Source organism: Fundulus heteroclitus, chromosome 8, assembly GCF_011125445.2.
Source record: "Fundulus heteroclitus isolate FHET01 chromosome 8, MU-UCD_Fhet_4.1, whole genome shotgun sequence".
NCBI lineage: Eukaryota > Metazoa > Chordata > Actinopteri > Cyprinodontiformes > Fundulidae > Fundulus > Fundulus heteroclitus.
The window spans coordinates 17001365-17023892 of NC_046368.1; the positions used below are offsets into that span (position 1 = coordinate 17001365).

General features: G+C 36.3%; 1 protein-coding gene across 1 annotated transcript in view; it reads right to left on the reverse strand.

The window, feature by feature from the left end:
* The window catches only part of LOC105934496 (astrotactin-2), a 160208-nt gene that overhangs the window by 126724 nt on the left and 10956 nt on the right, over positions 1 to 22528 (reverse strand). The window contains exons 2-3 of the mRNA XM_036140219.1: positions 5754 to 5920; positions 2365 to 2553 (exon numbers count right to left, since the gene is read on the reverse strand). Coding sequence (XP_035996112.1) covers positions 2365 to 2553; positions 5754 to 5920 — 356 coding nt within the window. The remainder of the gene's footprint in view (positions 1 to 2364; positions 2554 to 5753; positions 5921 to 22528) is intronic.

Genomic DNA, 22528 nt, shown 5'->3' on the forward strand with positions numbered 1-22528 from the left:
ATGTCAGAGGAGTATGCCCACACTTCGCTAACATCAAAAACAGTTTTGCCGGTCAAATCGTGTTTGGTCTGAATGCAGCAGTAGAATCTGTGGCTTCTCCATATTCCTCCAGACTCTGGGGCTTTACACTTTAAAGATGATTGGACCACTGAGCAACAGCCCATTACTTCTTTACCTTAGCCCAGCTAAGATGTTTCCTATGCTGTATGTCCACATATGTATATATGAATATATGCATTGATATGAGAACTGCCACCATCTTTAAAAATCACGTCTCATGGGACTGTTATTTGCTTGAAAAAATATTCTGGATTGCTATAAGTGTGGGAGATTTGTGTCAAGATTCTGTGCTAAACTGCAAGTCCTAAAGAAGGATAAAATGGAAAACTTAAGACTAACTTGGAACACAACGCTTAAAACCACAATTGACTCTGTACCACTGGAGGCCATTCCGAGGCTTCCTTCTAGAATATCGGTATGTAATAGATATAAAGAACTTCAATATAATATTCTACATAATGTATACATTTCCAAATATACATAGCAAATACACACCAGGAATCTCTTCAAACAGCCACGGGGACTAGATGCCATTGTATATGGGAGTGTAAAATCATAGGGACATTCTGGCAGACAGTATGTAGGAAAATTAGCTCTGCTATAGGGCAGACACTCCTCCCTAGTCCAATACTATGTCGTCTTGGCCTTATACCCAGGCACCTCAGTATTCACAAAGAAATCATACAATTCCTATTGATGCTGGCTAGAAAGTCCATAGTGCTTCAGTAGGTTGGTGGTTACCCTCTTTTCTGTTTAGTTAAGCTTAATATATTGCCTCAGTGGGAAATCACAGGCTTTTAAAAATGGAAAAGAGTTTCAGACCATCTTAAAATTAAAAGGTCAACAATGTGAACTGGAATGACATTTGGCTTATATATAAACAGGTTACCTCGGAAAAATGTTTGCTGTATAGCATGCATATGCCCTTGATTTGTGATTTGGTATTGTTATCTGTCTTTGTGCTGTATTGGTTCCGTTTAATTTTTCTTCTGTATAATTATTAAAAATGTCTAATATAAAAGTAGAATGAAAAACACCTTTTGTGGCTATCCTTCCCTGAAGTGGGTGTCTGATTGTCTGCTGGACTTGAGTCAAGTGGTATTTCTTCCTTGGGATGCTCTAGGCCATAACAAATCATTTTTGTTGTAAAATCCAATTTGTATTATCTTTTAATTTTCTGGCCGCAATATCTGTAAGTCATATTCATAACCTTTCAATTATGTCCTAATTTCCTGAGATGCACTTCTGGATTTGTTAGCCGAAATGTCTGGAAAATTAGTGAATTTCAGTTGTTTTAGTTGGTTGAAATTTGCTTCTGTATAGGGTATATTATGAGTAAAAATGTACCATACTTAAACTGTATTTACATTCAATTCCTATCAGCATTTTAAACAAAGGTTATAGTGTATTTCAAAGGCAATTGTTATGCTATTTAATTTCAAAACATTTTAATATCAATCACAATTAATTGCACCCAAAATATTAACCCATCAAAAAAAGTACTGTCAGTTTTATCGTAAAAGGAATTGTTTAATTTCCCTTTCACAGTCAGAGACTGTTCTTTGTCTCATTAAAGTATATTGTATCTCACACTGGGTCTCTAAGGACCTACAGCAGGTAGATAATGGTATCAGCTATTATAATTATTATCTTTTTATTAGCCGAGCTGAGACACTGTGACCCAAAAGGCAGAACTGATGAAAAGCACAACATGATAACAACACTGGGGGAAAAAATGCTAATACAAAACTTCTGTGTAATAGAGGACTGAAACAGACAGCAAGTGGAATGAGTATAAGATATACAACAAATGTGAGATAGGGTTTGAGCATATTTTTCTGTGTGTATTGCATTCATGCATAGATAGGCCCTCATCGTGTTTCTGTATTATGCTTTCCATTACAGACAGCATGTGACTTATCACAGTGCGGCAGATCTTCAGGAGGCTGCCAGTTTAAAGAGAACTGCCACGGGATAAGTCTCAATCCTCACTCAGCTCACTCTCATACACTTCTCACTCTCCCTGCCCCAAAATACAAGGACAAGAGGCTGCAAACCAACAACCAATCCAGACGACTGACTCTTAGAACTTCTTCAGTAAGGTAGCATGAGACAGCTTATTTCTTTAGATATCTTTTTAAGAATGAGAAAAATCCTTACGTTGTCAATAGCAGGTGTCTTTAACAGAAATCTATCTTTGCAAACATTGTAAATGATAAAAAAAAAAAGATGATACATGATTGAAACGTATCAAAGAGCAACCCTTTGTGTTCGTGTTCATGTGTGTATTTGTACATAAATTACCGGAAGGTCATTTGGAATATCTGTCCCAAGTTGACTTGCTGCGTTTTGTTGTTGTATCCATGCAGCATCTCACCAAACAGAGTGTCATTGAAGTGGACACCCTGCCTCGGGCATTTTGGTCCCTCACAGTTCTCTGACTGCAGGAGGCAGGAGCGCCCGTCTCCTGCCAGCTTGTACTCCTGCACGCACCTGGGGATGAGGCACAAACTGTCAGCACAAGGCAAGATATCTGAACATACACTCACACAAGGTGAAAGGTCCTTTCCAGGGAACAAATGTTACAGGTTTCAAGACATCTAAGTAATGGACTATATATATATATATATATATATATATATATATATATATATATATATATATATATATATATATATATATATATATAGTGAGACTGAACTGTGAAAATCTGATGAAAGTCTTGAATTGGGTTCTTAATGAAATATGAGGTAAAACTACGCATACACTTAAATCTGAATATTTCTATAAGCTGTATCAAAACACACAACCTGATTTTCCTCATTGTTTGACATTGTTACCACGATGAAGTTGTGGTAGTTTAGGTCAGTTATGAAATGGATTTCATTTGCTAAATGTCAGAATAATTAGTAAGGTCATTTTTAGAAATATTTTTACCTTCACATATGGAAGTTTACATACATTAGTATTTGGCTGTAAATTATTTAGCTGTATGGTTAGGGTCCCTGTCCATTTGTAGGACCCCAGGCTTTAAATTCCTGGGTTATATCTAAGATATTGCTTTAATACAGTATTTTCACTTTATTGTGAAATGGATCAGTCCCTTCAGAGGCAAAATACCCACAATGCTGCCACTCTAAAACTTTGCACTTGGAAAGGTGTTCTCAGGCTTGCAAGCTTCCCATAATGATCATAATTACATACTCCAAATGTAATAATGATCATTATGTTCAAAGACTTTAACGTTAGTTTCATCTGACCACAGAACAGGTCTCCAAAATCTAAGGTCATTTGTTCTGTGAGCATTTTGTTGTTGCATTTGGAGAAATAGCTTCTTCCGCCCTGCCTATGTTAGCCTGGACTTGTTTCACTATGAATAAGGACTTCTTCTTACCAGCGTCAAGGCAGCATCTTCACAACAGACTTTGCTGTTCTTGGGTTGAAATGCACATTTTGTGTCACAACATAGTCATCTCTGAAACAAAAAGCCTGTCTTCTTCCTGAACATAGACATGCTGTTTATACTTGAGTGTACTTGGAACTGTGGTGACTTCAGGGATCTAGAAATTGTGATTGTGATGAGTTACACTTGTAATGGCCTATCATTCTGCCACTCATAGATTGGCGGATTCTTTTGATTTTACCATAATGTCACAGAAGTATTTATGAGGTGGTGGCTTAAAATACGTTCACAGGTTTGCATTCATTAAACTAAAATGTTCCGTGTTAACCAGTTTGAGATAATGATAAAAAACAAAACAAAAAATATGACCTTGTAATTTATAAATATAAATTGTTTAAAAGTGATATTCTAGGTGTATGTTAATTACTTAAGTTGAAGAAAGTGAAAAAAACAATAACCTCTATTTTTTCTGGCATTTAGGAATTTGAATATATTGAATTAAATATAATGAATCCTAACTTACCTAAAACAGAAAAGGGTTTATTTTGATGTAATGTGAGAGAAAGGAAAATAGTAATTTGATCCACCCATCCAATAACCACTGATCCTTGCATGTTGGGGGAGGATGGTGTTGATTGCTGGTGCCTATCTCTACTGGTCATTGGGTGAGAGGCAGGGTATACTCTGGAAAGGTCACCCGCCCATCACAAGGCAACAGAGAGACACACACACGGAAAACAACAGTCCACACACACACACACACGCACACACGCGCGCGCACACACACACACACACACACACACACACACACACACACACACACACACACATCTATGGACAATTTAGAGAGACCAATTAACCGTTGTTGTTGTTGTTGTTGTAACCAAATGCTTTTGGACTGTGGGAGAAAGTCAGAGTACCCGGAGAGAATACATGCCTCCACATGCAAATGGACTACATCCAAACTCCATGCAGAAAGAAAGGGTTTGAGCTCAAAACTTTCTTGCTGCAGGGCTACAGTGCGGTCAACTGCCCCATTGTATAAGAAAAGATTAAAGGCAAAAAGATAACACTAAAAAACAGAATTGAAGGTGAAGATGTATAGCACAGAAAGGGAAGTTCTGTTGTCCAGAAGTCATATACTGTACAGTGTGTGCAGATTGTTTTTATTTTGATTTAACTTCCAAATGGGTACTAGACTAAAGAACCATTTCTAAATTGAAACGTTGCTGTTAAAACCTAAAAAACAAGGAAGCAAGGTTTCCTCCTAGCAGACACCATTCAGATAGAGCCCTGGAAAAAAAGCAATATATAACCTTGTTGCTTTGACATGCTCTAAAAAAGAAGAGCAGCAGCCAGAAGCTGCAAATCAAATCCCTTTGATTGATAGATTATCGGCAGGTGGGGCCAACAATGAACAAGCAGGAGATTTGGTTGTTTGCTAGTCTAAAACATTGCATACCATTTGAAATATATCACTACAATGGTGTTACTATAATGCATCTAAAAATGATATATGGAACATATTATAATGTGTTGTCATTTGTCACTATAAACACAAACTAAAGCACAATGTGATAGAGATTTAAAATGAGATAGAACCTGGAAAGGATTATTAACACAAATGGTGTTTAAATTAAAGAAACAACAAGAGCAGGGAATTTTTTTTGTAGGACATATATTTTTCTTGTGTATTAGGGTGCTAGGTCCTATCTATATTGTAGTTGAGGTATTGTAACCTTGCAACCTGAATTCATGTGGTACTTGTGTGTTCACAAGCACACAGAAATCCAGCTTGTCCCACTCACACCTAAACCGTTCTAAAACTAACCCAAAACGATTTGACCAATCATGATGCAGTATCATGGTTTAAGGCGGGACATTTAGCTGTGATGAAATCAAGAAGTGTTGAGTCCAGAGCCAACTCAAAATAAGCCTGGCATCGCAGGAGGACACATGTGTAAGCTGCTGCTATCACATCTGTTTTGTCCCAGTCCGTGATTTCATCTTTGCAAGAGAAATGGCAAGAAGTGCCTTGACCAGTAAGTTGTTGTGGTTTCTCATGGCGTACTACTGCTTACATTTTCATTTCTTCCCGTGATTGGCTAAAACCAACCTTTCTCCTAACTGCTTTGATTGGAGCTGTCCCAAATTGATATTATGTAGAACTTAACTGAGAGTGCTACACATTATCAATCTGGCTTGCCAGGTTAGCGTTATGGCTGTATTAACAATAATGGAATCTTTCTTTCACTCTTACTGAAATGTTCTTAAAAGTAAGCATTCTTACCCGCAAAACATAAGGACATTGTTGGAAGTTGGGTCATCTTCGAGGGGTACGAGCTGCTGGAGGCACAGCTGTTCGCAGCCTCCATTGAAGCCATCCGTGCAATCAATGCCGCTGGAGTAGTCATAGCAACCTGAGCCATCCTTCATTGGCCTCAGCCCCTCAGGACACTGCAAGAAAAATGGATTAGGCGAAAGAAGGAGAAGAGGTGGGAGACATATGGAGGGGTAGAGAAGGGGGAAGGATAGATTAGGAACAGGGAAGAGAACAGAAAGGCACTGAGGTCAGTTTGTGCATTTTAATCAGGATTAGAGGGCAATGACAAGGCAAAGATGAATTGATAGGAAAGCCATAGAATAGACGCTATTGGAACCCAGAAAGACTCTAAAAATCAATGAAGGTTTTTTATACAACGTAAAATATAGAGGATTTCATGTGTCACATCATAAAACACTGTAAACTGGTGGCTCTTATCATAAACACAGCTCAGCTCTCTACTTGCTTGGATAGACACTCCACTGGCAGAGAGATCTGTGTTTGTGTGTGTTTTTTTTTTTTTTTTCTGTACCAGGAGCAAAACTCCAAGCGTTATGTTGTTCCGATAACGCTGCACACTGATAGAAGGAAAGGCAGTGCAGGAAGCTTTAATGTTTATCAGAGGAGGGGTGGATGTGTAGTCTGTCCCCAAACCAAGGAGTGTGAGCAATGAGTGGAAATTCTTGACTCTGGGAAACAGAAAGTGAAAAATTGAAAAGTGATTTCTCTGCCTCAAGTTTAGGAAATAATCAGTGTTAGGTATATTCTGTTGAAGGGTCTTTGAGGAGAGGTTTTACCACAGTTTAACATTTAAAACATTGATAATACGCTGTGGCAAATGAGACTTGAATGCATTAACAAAATCAGTGATGAGTCACTGACAAATTACACAGCAGTAAGCTTCCGCTTTTAAATCACATTATATTGAGCTTAAACACGCAGAATGCAAAAACACTTAATGAAACAATAGGCACAATGTTCTAACTTTAGATTGGCTAATTTACAGAACTGCCACTTATTTATGAAGTGGATTTCAGTAAATTATGACTCCTCCTGCTTAAAGAACACTAATTTTGTCTGAATGCAACAAGAGCAAATGCATACTTAACAAACAGGGACCCCATTAAAATGCAATTTTACTTATAATTAATAACTTTAGACTTAATAGACTACTTATAATGATTAGAATTGCCTCATCCATCTCAGAAGTAAACAAAAGATTAGTGCACACAACAAATCGGTTAGCTTGACTTATGTGCAAGCAAAACACTTGAGGGAGACACTATAGATAAGTATTAAAATGAAAAAGCTGCACACAAAGTGATGACATTGACAACTGGAAACTATAGAAGTACAAGACCGATGGTAAAAATATCAAATTACTTTTTGATACTGTGATGTTTTTAGATCAGATTCGTCTTTGAGCTGTTTAACTATCCATAACAATTTCTTTATTTATTCCCTCAGATAATTTGAGATGCAGGCTGTCGGAAAAAAAATTATATAAGGAGTAGCAGGTGCTTGTGCTTTTAGTGTAAATTCTCCCCACTGCAAGGTCTGAATTTTAGAGGCTACTAATGTGTCTGACGGTGCATGTATTGTCTCCTACTTGGTGTTATATGAGATCCAAAGTAACAACAAACAGAAGTGCACGTGATACAAACCGATAGATGCATATACCGTCAACAAAACCAGAAATAGTAAATAGTATATGCACAATACAGAAGGAAGTGTCTTTTGAATATTTGGCAGTGTCGCCTGTTAGAGCCGAGTTCCACTGAAATGCTTCCAGCAACGAGCAGAAAAGGTTTTAAGTTTCTGTCAATCAGGACTTTCCTTGGAGCTGCAGCTGTTGCTGCTCTTTCTTCTTTGCAAATATTAATATAACACATCTGTGGGTTTCAAATGAATTATGTTGGGGACACAATTTGAAGAGCATTGTTCACCACATTTGCTGACGGCCACTGACTCATCTGTGATTCCTCAAGTTCTTGGTGCCTTGCGTGGGCTTGGCTGTGGGCGTGTAATGACTACAGTTAATGTTCTGTGTTGGTTTTGATGTATTCCTGCAAAACAAAAAGGAAACTGATGCAACCATTTATAAAACAGCTAAGGGTAGAACTTTTCTGCACATTTATTCACTGATTAAATCTTGCCTTGGAAGCTGAACAAATGGTTCGTGCAATACGGGGCTTCACTTTTATCATTACCGTCTGCTTTAGATCTTTGAGTCCAGATGTTTAGGTCCTTAATCAACACACCTTGTTTTTAATTTCAGTATGCACAATGTCTTGCATAAGCATTTATATAATTTGAATTATTTAAAATATTGTCAGTTTAGTACCACAAATGCTGATGTATGTATTTTATAGGTATTTCATATGAATGACCAACACGCCTTACTAAGAAGTGCAAGGAAAATTATATATGGTTTAGCAATGCTTTTCATGAGACAGTTTCTATTCAGCCACTTTGTCTTTGAGACCTCTAAACAATATCACCTAAACTAAGCACAAATATGTGTAATTTAACCTCAGTATTGAGGCACCTGATACAGCCCTCGGAGGTTTGTTAGAGAATATTTTGGTGAAGAGTATCAAAAGCATCAAATGACACAGTTGGCATGTTTGGGATGAAGTGGAGTGGACGTTTAAAATAGGCTAGAAAGAATATCCTTAGCTTTTCATAAATATTTCACAGAGAATTGTTCAATTTATCAAGGAGTTATTACACAGCTGCTAACCTACCAATATATGATAGTTAACCTAAACTGAGTAAGGAGAGAATTGTTCAGAGAAGCAGTAAAACCCTATAGTAAGTCTGGAGGAGTAGTACAGCTGACAGAGCAACTCTCATAATCAAATGCACAATTAAAAGATGTGGCTTTTATGGAAGAGAGGCAAGAAGAAAACCAGTATTTAAATTAATCAATGAGAAGTTCTGCTTATATTTGCCATATGCACTGTAGGAGCCACAGGCATGTGGAAGAAGACGAGACCAAGATCTTTCTTTGTGGCCTGCATGTAAAACACTCTGTGTGGCATAAAAGTAACTCTGCACATTGTCACAGTGAAACATGCAGTATCATACTGCCATCACCATATTTCACAATATTCTAAATAAATGATTCTACAAAATTTTCATCTACAACTACTTGTGGGGTGAACTACTTGTGTGATGGAAAGCTGAGGGCTCCCAGACACAATGTATGAACAGCCTCTGAGATCTCATCACTCTGACAAGAACATGTTCAGCAGAAAGGCTAATACCTAACCCGGGCAAGCCAGATTGATAATGTACAGCATTCTTTGTTCTGCACATTATCAATCTGGGACTGCTCCCACTGAATCTGTTTGGGGAAAGGAGGGACATTCAGCAGAACTCTGCAAGCTGATTGGGCGAAGCGGCACATAGTGCTCACCTACCAAAAGTTGGTTTTAGCCAATAAATGTATCAAATTAAAGCGTAAGCAGCAGGCACTATTAGAAACCACAACAAGGTAAGCTAGTCAAGGCACTTCTTGCTGTTCTACTATCAAAGAAGAAATCATCGATTTTTACAAAACAGATGTAATAGCAGCAGCTATGCGTGTGTTCGCTTGCGCTGCCATGTTTATATTACTTCAGCTGTGGGCTAAGCCGCTCTTGCGTTTGTCACAGCAGTATGTCTTTCCTTAAGTTACAATACTGCAACATGATTGACCTGAACCGATTTTGGTTTGGGAGCGGTACAAGATGGATTTTCGTGTTTGTGAACGCATAAATGCTACGAGAATTCAGCTTGCAGGCAAGGTTAGCAAATACCTAGTCTAAACCTAAAGACTGAATCCTTGATTTTCAGTAAACAAATTGAACAAAAAATAAATAAATTGGCCATTTGAACTGTAAACCTTCACTTTGCATAAATATTACCAAAGATTTATACCACTTTTTTTTGTATAAGAATGCATACATTTACCACAGCAAGACAGCAAATACTAGAAGCCCAAAGGCAAGTTTTTCTATTCCAAGTAGGTTTTTACATGTGGATTTCTTTCTTTTTCATACTTTTTCTAAAATGAATTTCCATCAATCAGTACCTTTTTTATTTCAATTATGTGAGCTAATTTATTCATTTCTGAGGCAGTGTCAAACCCAGCATGAGACTTGAAGCACCTTCCAGGACCAGGGTGAACAGTTGATTAACTACCAACCCCTAGTGAGAACTGCCAGTTACTAGGAAAGAGAAAAATTATTAGGAATAAACTTAACATTTTATTTCAGAGAGATTGTGAATGTGGCATTATTGGAAGTAAAATTTGGCAAGAGGTAAAGATGACTGCCAATTTTCTTTTTTGTCAACTTTCCAATCTGGTGAGGTAAGATATTTCCTTTGCAAATCTAAAAGGTTTACTAAAGGAAGCACTTTCAGTTACATGGGGCCCAAAACAAAGTGTTCTTGAGAAGCAATGACTTCAGACAGCCAAATGTATGCTCTCAAGAACAGAAAAAGGAAAATGTCTCCTTTAGAAAATATGACCTATTTATTTCTAAAGTTTAGCTGCGGTCTAGGTCAGGCCACCTATGGCTTGGTGCTGAAAGCCTGTACTCAGTAGCGTATCCTTACTGTTATACCATTTTTTTTTAAGTTTGTGATTTTTTTTTATGTGAAAGTGCTATATAAAGAAAATGCACAAAGTACTTCACAATAAAATATAAAACAAAGAAGCATACAAAATTTCTAGGAAAACTTAATTAAACAAAAATCAACTGAATAACAGAACAAAGTAAATAGGAGTAAGATCCGATCTAAAGCCTTACTATAGCTATTTCAATTCAGGTTAGACTTCCAGGATGTTTACATATGTTGAACCTTTAGCCTTTTAAGGTATAAGGGGAAGATTTGAACATATACTGGATGAATAAGAGTAGGTAATAGTTGGGTGACCGTAAAGAACGACTGGACTTCCAATGCATTAGTCAATTTTTCAAAACAATTAATATTTGAGACTGGCCACAGCAAAACCAGGAACAAGTCTCCCAGGGGTTGTTTCAAGTTATTTACAGATTCTAAAAGAATAGAATATAGGCCTTCCTATGATGTCAAATTTGTGGAAATCAACAAATAATTGAAGATGATATGAACATTTGTATGTTGGTACTCTAAAAAGAAGATTAGTGAGAAAACAGGCCCCACATTTTCTTTACAATCACCCCAGCCAGTTTAAATCCCGAGTTTAAACAAAAAGTTTACTGTTTTAAAACCCTTGAAGCTGTCATTTAAAGCACCGAGGAGTTTCTTCATAACCTCAACAAGCATATTTTGCAACAAAAATCAAAATTTTCTCAGAAATTGAATATTTTTCATGTTTTTCTTTGTTTGTGCTTTGCCTACTTGTTCCTACTTTTGCTGAGGCTGGTCACATTTCTATCATCAACTGTGGTTTAAACTCTGTAGGAAAAACATACTTTAATATATATTTCCCATTAAAACTTATGACCTCTCACTTATGATAGTCAGCTAAAAGTTAACTGTGTATGATGATAGCAAATTTTTCACTTAAAATAAAAAGGTAAATAGTTTGAAAATCTTTACCTGGTAGCAAAACCCACAGATTGCCAAGACCTTACTACCAGAGACACGTCACTCTTTTAAATAACTATTAAGAAACAAACTGACCAAAAAGAAGAGAGTTACAATAATTAATACACAAGGTGACAAGGCTGTGAACAAGAACTGAGGGAGAGTGAGGAGAAAGTTAGGATGTTGCCTAGATGATAATATGCAGATCGGGTGATGTTATTAATGTCAGAGGTGAAAGATAGAGAGCTATCAAGGATGATACCAAGACTCTTGACCTGAGGTGAGGGGGAGAGTATGGAACTTCCAATGGAAAGAAAAAAAAAACAGTTTAATTTGGATAATATCGATTTTGTTCCAATAAAAAGGAGCTCAGTTTTATCTTTGTTTAATTTTAGGAAATTTGAAGTGAACTACGACTTTATTTCAGAGAAGCAGGAGGGGAGGAGAGGAGAACAGGGTGGGAGTACAGAATTGGGTTTACATGATAAGAGGGGCTGGGTGTCATCCTCTTAGCAAACAAATGAATGTTAAATCTATGGAAAATATTGCCATGGGGAAGAAGGTAATTGATGAAGGGTAGGGGTCAGAGCCCAGATGTTACCACTGACATGTGAGAACTGAAGGACTTACGTTTTAAATGGTTTGTTGGATTTTCGGTGTTTTAAGTGACAGTTATTTCAAATGTAGCAGAAATACTTTAGATTAAATAAAAAATGTAACATGATTTTTATATCCATCCATCTTTAGCTTTTCCGAGATTGCATTGCGGGAGCAACATGTCCAAGAGAGAAATGCAGACATTCTTCCCCCCAGCAACATCCTCCAAGTAATTGTGGGGGACCCCAAGGCGTTACCAGGCCAGACAAGGTATATAGTCCCTCCAGCAAGTTCTGGGTGTTCCCCAGGTCTCCTCCCAGTGGGACCTGCCCAGGAAAACCCCCAAAGGCCCATCCTGATTAGATGCCCAAACCACCTGAACTGGCTCCTATGATATATCTTTATAGCAAAGTCATGGTAGTACAAGATATAACAGATGTTGATTTTTTTATAGAGCACATAATGGTTAACACAGCTCTATTCTGTTACTCTTCTGCTGTTTATATCTCTATCAAAATAAAATAAATGGTAAATATAAAGAATATTGTCATAGCTATGACAACAATTAGGGATGGCATGGGTTACAGACTACAAATGTATATGCAGAAAAAAAAATTGATAATAGACCGAGAATTGTCAGAAACAACTATATTTAACTGTAGATTATTTAAATACATAATGATCTTCTTTAATCATCTTTTCATTTCATCACTTCTTTTTGTAGATTATATTCGTTCTTTCCATGTAAGGTACAATCCCCCACATAAAAAAATGGTTTTAATGGTGACCTGATACCCAGCATATACATGTCATGAACTGTATTTCTTGCAGTATGCCACATCAAAGTAAGGTACTCCCAATTTTTCAAAGTTTGTGTAATCATTATTTAACCCTACCATGGAGAAGGTTTTTACAGTCGATAAACCTGTCACTGTGTCCAAGTACTCTGAAATCTATGTGACTCATGCTGGCAGGAACACATCCAATATATGGGTACGCTAGGGGTTAATGTTTGTCTGCAGAAATATGGGAGTTGGGTCCAAATAAGTGTCTTATTGGTCAAATCAAGAGATTTCATGTGCCATAACTAAACCATTGGGAATGCATTGTTCTCAATGCAACAATTTTAGAGAAGGCACATGGATTATGTGACTACCGTGCTCAAGCTTCAATTTCGCAAATTCACAAAGATTTACAATGAGGAACTGCCAAATAGTTGTTCCAGAAAAAATATTTTATGGTCTATATTTTGGTTGTTTTAAATCTTTGCATTGAGGTCTTAAAGGGGGCAGTAACTCTTGTACCATTAAGAAAATTGTATCATAAAGAAAAATATTTCTTTCCATTCCGATGATGATTTACAGTTGAAACCATAAGTTCATTTAGGCACTATAAAAAAATACATTTAACACTTTTTTTTCTTAATGTTTCACATTAACTAACTAATTATTCACTGTTTTAGGACAGACAAGATTACAAACAAATATTTCTATGAGATAAATAATAGATTAATGAATTGTGAGAACCGTTGTTTAATCTTCTGAAAGCATAAGTTTAAATGTATTTTTTCTTTATTGCCTTTACAATGTAGGTCAAATTCTTTTAGTATTCTTCCACAAGCGTCTTTCAATAGTTTGCTTTGCCTGTATTCACAAATAATCTGAAGACTAAAAGTAGCTCTTACTGACATAATTTTAAGAAAAATCTTAGAATTTCTCAAATTCACACCTAGCAATGGGGTCAACCACACTTCCTCACCAAGATAAACATTTCTGCTGTCATCTCACTCAGAGTCGCTCTCAGCAGCTTCCTGAGTCACTCTTAAGTTAAGACTTCTAGGTAGGAATTTTTAGGCTAAGATAGGAGCTCTCTGAGAGGACTCTGAGAATCTTTGTGAATACGGGCTCTGGTGTTGTGGCTCATTCCTCCTGCCAACTGGTGTAACTGAGTCAAGTTTGTACACTGCCTTGCTTGAACACATCTTATCAGCTCTGACCACAAATCTTCAACAAGATTGAAATCTGGGCCAATCAAACACATAGACTTTTTTTGTCCGTAAGCCACTTTGTAACTAATTTGGCAGCATAGGGTCCAAATAAGCCCAAGATTTAATTTTCTGCCTAATGTCTTGAGATGTTTAATATTGATCTGTCCTTAGGACTTAACAGTTTGTATGGTGTTCTTCGACTTGAGAGCCTTGTTTATAATTGTTTGAAGAGATGGACATGCCATCTCAATGGTTTTACACAATCTAGTAGACTTTTGAAGGTCAATAATTATGTTCCTGACATCTGGGATGATTTTGTAAAACAGCTTTTATCAAGATGTTAGACAAGGAAGCAACGTTTTGACATGTTGCATTTAAATACACCCAGAGGTAGGCATAGTTAATTTGAATGCTTTGAATTAATCAGAAGCAGACAAGCCCTCACACCATCATCCATCTGGGCTTTCACAAATAGTTAAAAGAGATTTCACTGTTAGAGTATCTAAACTTCTAACTTTGGAGATACTGAAAATAAAAATAAAACAAATATCTCTTTTACGGTATTGGGATTTAGCAAACCAGACTAGTTTTGTTTATTCTAACTGACTTAAATATAAAAAGTTGGAGATATTTTCAAGGTCAGATCGAAAGGGGGAAAATGGTTATGTGTTGTTTTTTTTTACATTGTATGTAAACTATGTTTCCAACTTTATGTTCTGGCTCAGAACATAAACACTATTTTATTTATTTTACAAATAAATGAAAAACCATCAGGACATCAGCAATGCCTCTTCGTGTAAAAAGAAAATTCATACTCAGCTTTAAGGTAAGACTCGCACAATGATGTGGCTTTAGTGCCAATTGTCCTAATTCTTTCAGTTTTGTCATACCTACATGACACACCCTAGAGAAGAACTGAAATTAAGATGTCAACATAAATGGTGAAACAGCCGTTGTTGATGGATGTATTTCTGGAGTTTGTTGACAACATGCAAAAATAATGGTAACTCAAAGCACCAGCAAAACTGCTCACTGAGTTTTCAGTAATAGTGAGTATCATAGTGGTTTTTTTTAGCACATGTGGTGACACTAGCTGCAATTCTGTTTATAAATAGGCAGTCGTATATGTACATTTTATTTTGTGCTATAAACTAATGGAATTGAAAAAGGTTTTGTGACACTGGCAGTCTTTTTTAATATATTTTTTAATATTAAACAGCACTATTTTAAGACCCTCCCACATCACTTGGCATTAATATAATTTTGCTGGTAATTACTGGAGATTTATTATTCTAATTAGCTTCCTGATCAAAAGAATACCATATAATCATATTAAGATCCTGACAAGTGAAATATACTTGGTTTTAACACAAAGCAAAACTTAATTAAAATCAAATCAAGGGTTAGCCTGTTTTCCTGGAGACAGTTTTAGATCAAACAAAAAGTGATAACTTAAGTTCTGAACCTTCTAATGAATGCATGCATATAGTTCATTTTGTATTCTAAACAGCGCCCCTCATGTTTGACATCAAAAGAAAAAAACCCTTCCTGTTTCTGCCCCATTAATAATATTTCATGGATGTAACGTGAGCCTTCTCAGGAGAAAGAGGTTGGAGCCATTCATCATAATGAGGTGGAGTTGTTGTTACAGTTGTTGGTAATATAGGATTGTCATACTGCGCTCTCAGGCGGAATGAATATTCCTGAAGTTAGCACCATCTATTAGCATCCATCAGCTCTGCATTTGTGGTGGGACATGACAGTAACAGGTCAAAACATTTTATTTAATTGTTTATCAAGCTGAATGCTGTTCTGTTAGTATATTAACAATCTTGACATTAATTGAATTTGAAGATATATGAGAAAATATGGCAGTTGAAAATGTATATATTGATGGCACCATAAAAAACAGTTTACTTAATATATATTAACAAGAAAAATGTGGATTTTCATACTTTCATATATTTTACACAAAGATAAGCAAATTAGAAAAAATTCAAATAAAAAATCAGTAAAAAATTATACTGAATACACTAAAATATCTTTTTTTTTTTTACACTGGACCTTTATTTTTGGTGCAAATTAATTATACTTTCAGGATCAATGCTATTCATTATCCCAAGAGTCCTTAGCTTTTGTGCAATCTGTTGAAAAGATTTTAAAATCACAACGACCTGTTCAAAATTATATGCTAAGTGTTAACCATAGAACGGTGGGTAGGGCACATGCGACAAACAGTAAAAGCTTGAAGATAATAAGAGAAAACTTCTTCGGAAAGCTGCTGAGTCTTTCACAAAATAAAAGTTCTGGAAACAGCACAGCTCTAAATCACACTGACAGACGAGGTGTGGGGGATAAAATACTTATATTTGACAGCCTAATCGAATTTAGAAGTGGCTGTGATGCATGGCCTGAAGCTCAGGAACTGCTCAGATGTGTTAAATTAGGTAAAACAGTTTTATTGCTGCAGAAGCAAAACCTTTCCCGGTAAGTATATCTACACTGGCCATCCCAGATAGGAGGTTAAGTTGGATTTGAAACAATCAGGGATTTAACAACTCAGAAAATACAGATAAATGTAGTAGTGCATATCTCTCTATGGTAAAAAAAAAAAAAAAAGGTACCAACTCCCGTTGCACAGTTGAGTATGATTTCTATATTAGGCATTGGACTTAGGGATGTAATGGTAGACAAAAGTCATGGGATGGTAGGTATGAAGGTATATTTTCAGTACACCTCAGCAAAGAAAAATAAAGAAAAACGTCAGATTTCTTTCTTACTTTGATGAACAGTTAAAATAATATTTTCAAGTAATTAATTTGATTACGTTCTGAATGTTAAAGAATTCAAATGTGCAGGACTGACTTGGCATTTGGCTGGAATTCTGTGAATAATTAAGTACAAACAGATATAGCCAGATAGATTATTCAACATTTTAAACATTTGAATACAGTAATTGTCAATGTGTAATAATTTTGAAATAGGACTGTGCCCATAATTAAGACTAAAACAATGTTTAAATCCCTCTGGATTTGTTTTGATACTTTGACAATCTAGCGTCTCCTCTGTACCTGAATGCACCATGCACAGCAGTTGGGAAAAGGCCCTCTCAACAACGGGTAATGCTTCTACTTGCATTTTATACAATGCACCGAGCAGATATACGAGGTTTACACAGCTAAATTCTCACCTAAAAACTTTTTAAAAGTTACTTTTATGACACAGAAAGCGTAATTTATCCAACTTTATTCACAGCTTTTTACTCCTCTCCATCACTGCTGTCTCCTGCTAAACTGTTCTCTTCAACTCGCAGTGAATCATGGGATAGCATTAGCCACGAACGATACACCGGACCCATCCTTTAAATCGGAGAAAAGAAGGACACGTTCATCGGCCACATTTGAAGAAGTCTTACAAGGATTTGTGAATATGGCCAGGCCTCATCGCTGTGCTGCGACGTAATGAACCCACAAATGAGGCCTTTGAAGGATGCAGCCCCAAATTCATGCAAACTCTATGCTGTATTTGTTTGGTACGCATTTTTGTTTACGTACTGCTGTGGTGTCACCGTCTTTATTTTTATATTGTTTCTATAACTAATGATCTGGAAATGAAAGTTCAATGACCGTTACACAATCTATGAGTAAGCTACCACCAAATAGTCAAATTAATATATACTGTATTAATCAGAAAATTGGTTTAATCAGATAGAGCTGCTCAGGCAACTGAGCATCTAGGGGCAAGCAAATCCTTCACCTGTGCAGGCAGAGCATCTCCAAAGCATAACATGACATTAAATATAGTTATTTGTTCATAGCGCTAAGATTTGATTGACACTTGCATTGGTTATGTGGCAGTGGTGCATGCATGCAGCATGCGCGGTGTATTCCAAAGCTCATGTTGGAGAATTGTTTATATATCAGACTTAGCTGGGGATCAGGTTGTGTATGCTATAGGGTCAAAACCATATATGGATTGCAGGAGCGCTATAGATTAAAAAACTGCTTATCTTCCTGAGCCGTTGAAAAGAAAGGCAGCTGTGCAGTAGCAGGATAGAGGTATTAGAAACAGATATTAGCCTTCCATTTTTATTCATCTTAAACTGAGTTGGATGCTAAAACAAAATGTTTAAAACATCATCAAAAGGTTAAAAGGGTTTCCTGCAAAAACCAAAAAGATGTCAACTAAACACCCTTTTATTTAGCGTCCACAGAAACCAGAAACATTAAGTAGCAAAGAGATTCCACCTTTAGCCTTTACTTATTTGGTTTCCTGCTAAAGCTTTTCAGTGCTATCATTTGTGTATCTTTATAATGCTAATCCAATGGTTTGGATCATACTTCAAAGGTGAAACCCTGCTAATGTGGTTCTTTATCTAAAAGCGAGAAATATATAAATGTTATCTGAAGTCAAAATATCATAAACTTCAATTAGGAAATCATAAATAAGCTTTGTACCCCTACTAAATATCATGTTGCTTAAAAGCCAAAATGCACTACATGCCAGTATACATTTGCAGTTTGTGAATATTGCATGATTTGTAGAATAAAAAAAAAAGTTTTAACATCTTCACTTAACTGTCTTAAGTAACTGACAGGACAATATGTGGCCTCTCATCTTCACATATCCATCTGCTAAAAGTCTTAATATGTGCTTTCAGTTCATCAGGACAAACCCATTTTGCACTTTGGTAACAGGCCCATTTAAAAGATGCTGTCTCCATATCTCACCCTCCTTTATTTAGTGGTGACTATAAAACAGATGGTTATGGGAGTGAATAATAGCTTTGTGCTGCAGCCCGACTGCATTGTGCCTTTCTTAACTCAGCTTGGTCGCTATAGGCATTTAGAAGTGGCTGTTATATATGCTGTTATTTGGTCAATCCGTCTAATACTCACTTGTGTTTGTAACTGAGCCAGACAAAAATGATTTAAATGAATGTCTCTGGCTGTACTTTTACTGTTACTGAATTGTCAGAACCCGCATTATTGCTTGTCCCTCTTAAGGCCATTTTTCATTAACTCCAGTCTACACAAATCTTTTTTAGCTTGTATGGCTTCAACAGTGCCTTGCGTATCTTTGCATTGCTTTAAAATAAACTTTTAATCCAAAATACAATAAATATCAGAAATTGTTCCCATGCATTCGCCTTCAACAACAATGAACTGAAATTCAATTGTAATGATGAAACGTGAGCAGTGTTCTGCAGCAGAGGAAGTCATAATGCTCAGTTGTCAGGGACACAGATGCATAGGAACAGGGTAAAATGCACACTATGGGGGAACAGTATTGCTGTCTCTTTATGTGAGATGAAAAAAGCAAAACTGAAGTCCCATTCTTTACTTCTGGAGTCTGCAACTCATTTCAATAAACTCAAGCACTCCACAATAGTGTAAAAAATATGAAAAACAATATTGTGTCTTTTCTGAGTCGTCAACATATTTCGTTTGACAGGTCCAAATTTTCTTCTGGGTTGGTGGTTCAAGTAAAACAACAAAAAACAAACAAACACATTTGTCACATTTATAGCCAAACAGCTTCCAAAAATTTCCCAAATGACACACAGACTTTCAGAATATATGCTACCAATACCGTACTCTCATCTATTAAGCCCCATATGATATTCCTTTGGATAATTGCTACTGCATCAATGCCCTACACAGAGATCATGCATGTAGAAAAATGCATTTCCTGTCAAACTGAAAGGTCTTAGTTGCTGGTGCAAAAAGCCATTTACAGCAAAGTCTATAAGTTCAAGAGTCAATGGAAGCCACATTTTTTTAAAACATGAATGAATGTATCTGAAAGCATGACATGGATCCTAGCAGAAGGCAACCATAAAGCTGCAGTTACTTTTTAAAAAGTATGTTTGAAAGTGTCAGCACTTTGCACACTGTCCTCTGCATGATGCTACTACCACAATGGCTATGCAGCAGCCAGAGGTATTATTACATTGTAAAAAAAGTGGACGTCATAATAAAGGAAGACTACTCCCTAATTACTGACTTTTGTCACAAAGTCACAGTAGTTGTCACATGAATCAGAAATAAAGCAGGGCCAAAGAACAAAGTCTGGCTCTTTTGACTATTTTTTGTTTGTTTTGTCAAGCATGGTAGGGAAGAAAAATGCCAATAGAGGCATAAGGCACAATCTTCTGGAAAAACAAAAAAATAAATAAAAACAAAACATTAGTTCTCTGCATGTCATCCAGATGGCTTTGTCTTCTTCCACTGGTTCTGCAACGTTTCAAAAACCATAACCGAGTGTTTAAGGCATTTGAATCTCTGCTAAATGAAAATGGTCAAAATGTATTTATTTTATTTAAGAAAAACTATCAAAAAGTGTCTTTCTTGCAGGGGAAAAAGCCCCAATGAACTGGGTTAACAGCAATTACATTGTGACGTACACATTCTGTTATAGTATATCCACAAGAACACATGTAATGAATTGCTATTTTATTTCTCCTTCTCCTTAGCATAAAATAATAGCATGAAATCTTTGCAGTTATTCCACACAGAAAGCATTGCATGTATTTAGAGTTAGATTTATAGAAAAGCTGTAAATGATAACTAGATGAAACAATAACCACGAAAATATATGCAACCACAACTTTCCATGTTTTTTTGGTAGGCATCAAGCCTGTAGGCATCTTACAGAACACAGCCTGTTCTGTAAGCCTGTGTTTTAATAAAGGCACCTAAAATAAAACAATCTATTTTGTCTCCAGCAATAGCTAAATTATCAATAAATGTTTCCACACTTATGGGTAAAGTGGAAATTAAAACGGAGACATCTAAAATCAAACACATTTATACTGCAGAGGTCAGTGCTTCCTTTTGCCTCCTACAATCGCTGTTCTCCCTCTTGCCCTGACCTCCTTCGCTGATTCTAATCACTGCTACTGACACCACCACAATGAAGCAGGTTGAGTTTTATATATTTAGCATCCTCTGCCTGAAGGTCCCATTGTTTTGTGAGTTGTCTTTTTTGCCTTTATAGCATTTTAACTGATCCACTTTTGCATGATGTAACTGTTTTTTGTTGTTGTTTTTGCATGTGTGCAGTTTAATAAAGCCCACGTGGTTAAATGTTTGACTGGGACCAGCTCATCGTCAGGAAAAAGAAGAAAATCTGCCTACCTGTTCTGTTGGCTGGTTAAACAACAAAACAGTTGTTCTGCCCAGAAGGCATTTTAGCCTCCTGGGAGAGTGCCAGATTGCAAGTCCGGCCTTGTAGGTATGCAAAATGTTTAAAAGCCAACGTAGAAAGCTAACACCTTTGAAAAATATATTCCTATGATAACAAAGTTTTTAAGCAAACCCATCACACAGCAAAACCTGTCCAAGGAGTTTTCTTTTTTTTCTTTTTTTTTTTTTTGCTTGACAAACTTGGGTCCTTACATTAATGTCATTAAATGCTCGACCTTTAACTTCAACGTGAAAGTGTTGCAGACAATGCACGCTATGAACAAATTTCCCCAAACACTCAAAGAACTTGGGTGGACCCAATTTGACACAAAGGATCATGTGCAAGAACACAGGACATTCCCAGAGTTCAAAGCACTGATTGTTCTTTTTTTGCACTATATTTTTCATTTCAGAATGTTAGACTCAAAAATCTGAAACTAAATATGTTTTTTAGCCGCTTCCACCAAAAGCAACTCCTTCAATCAAGCAATTTGTAATGAAATTAAAAGTCTGCAGTGTAAACAGCACAATACTATGGAGGACCAAGTCTTCCATAGTTAAAAATAAATACAGAAATAAATAAATGCTCAATAAATAAATATGCATACAATTATGTGCCACCAAAAATATAATAAACAAATAAATGTAGGTAGAAAATAAATTATACAGTGAGACAAAATGTATATATCTCCTTTAATTAGCCAGTTTATTTATTAATTACTTATTTTTTTTAAGTATTTATGTATGTGCATGTTATAATATTTTTGTCTGTTTTATTCTTTCTTTGTATTTTTTTGCCCTATTTATTTCTCCGATGCTATTTATTTCTGCCTGTCCTTTTTACATTTCTGTTTGTCTTTTTTACATTTCTGTCTGTCCTTTTTACATTTCTGTTTCTCGTTTTTACATTTCTGTCTGTCCTTTTTACATTTCTGTTTGCCGTTTTTACATTTCTTTCTGTCCTTTTTACATTTCTGTTTCTCGTTTTTACATTTCTGTCTGTCCTTTTTACATTTCTGTTTCCCGCTTTTACATTTCTGTCTGTCCTTTTTACATTTCTGTCTCTCGTTTTTTACAGTTCTGCCTGTCCTTTTTACATTTCTGTATGCATTTCTGCCTCATTATGCAAATGAGGAGGGGCTGTGTCTTAAGGGCTCAACTTCTTCCCATTGGTTGGTTAGCATTTTACTGCATCGGTCAAATCTACATGGCTTTCCCCCGCACTAAAGAATTGTTTAGTAATGTCAAACTCAGCAGGCAGACGTTCAGTGGCCGACCTCTTAAGGAAAGCTGCTAATAGACTGGAAGAATTAGAACGCTGTACATTTGGGTTCTGAAATGTTTTTCGGTGGTTTCAGATTCGGCTTTCCAGATCAATAACTCATCGGCGGATGATTTATTCTACAAAA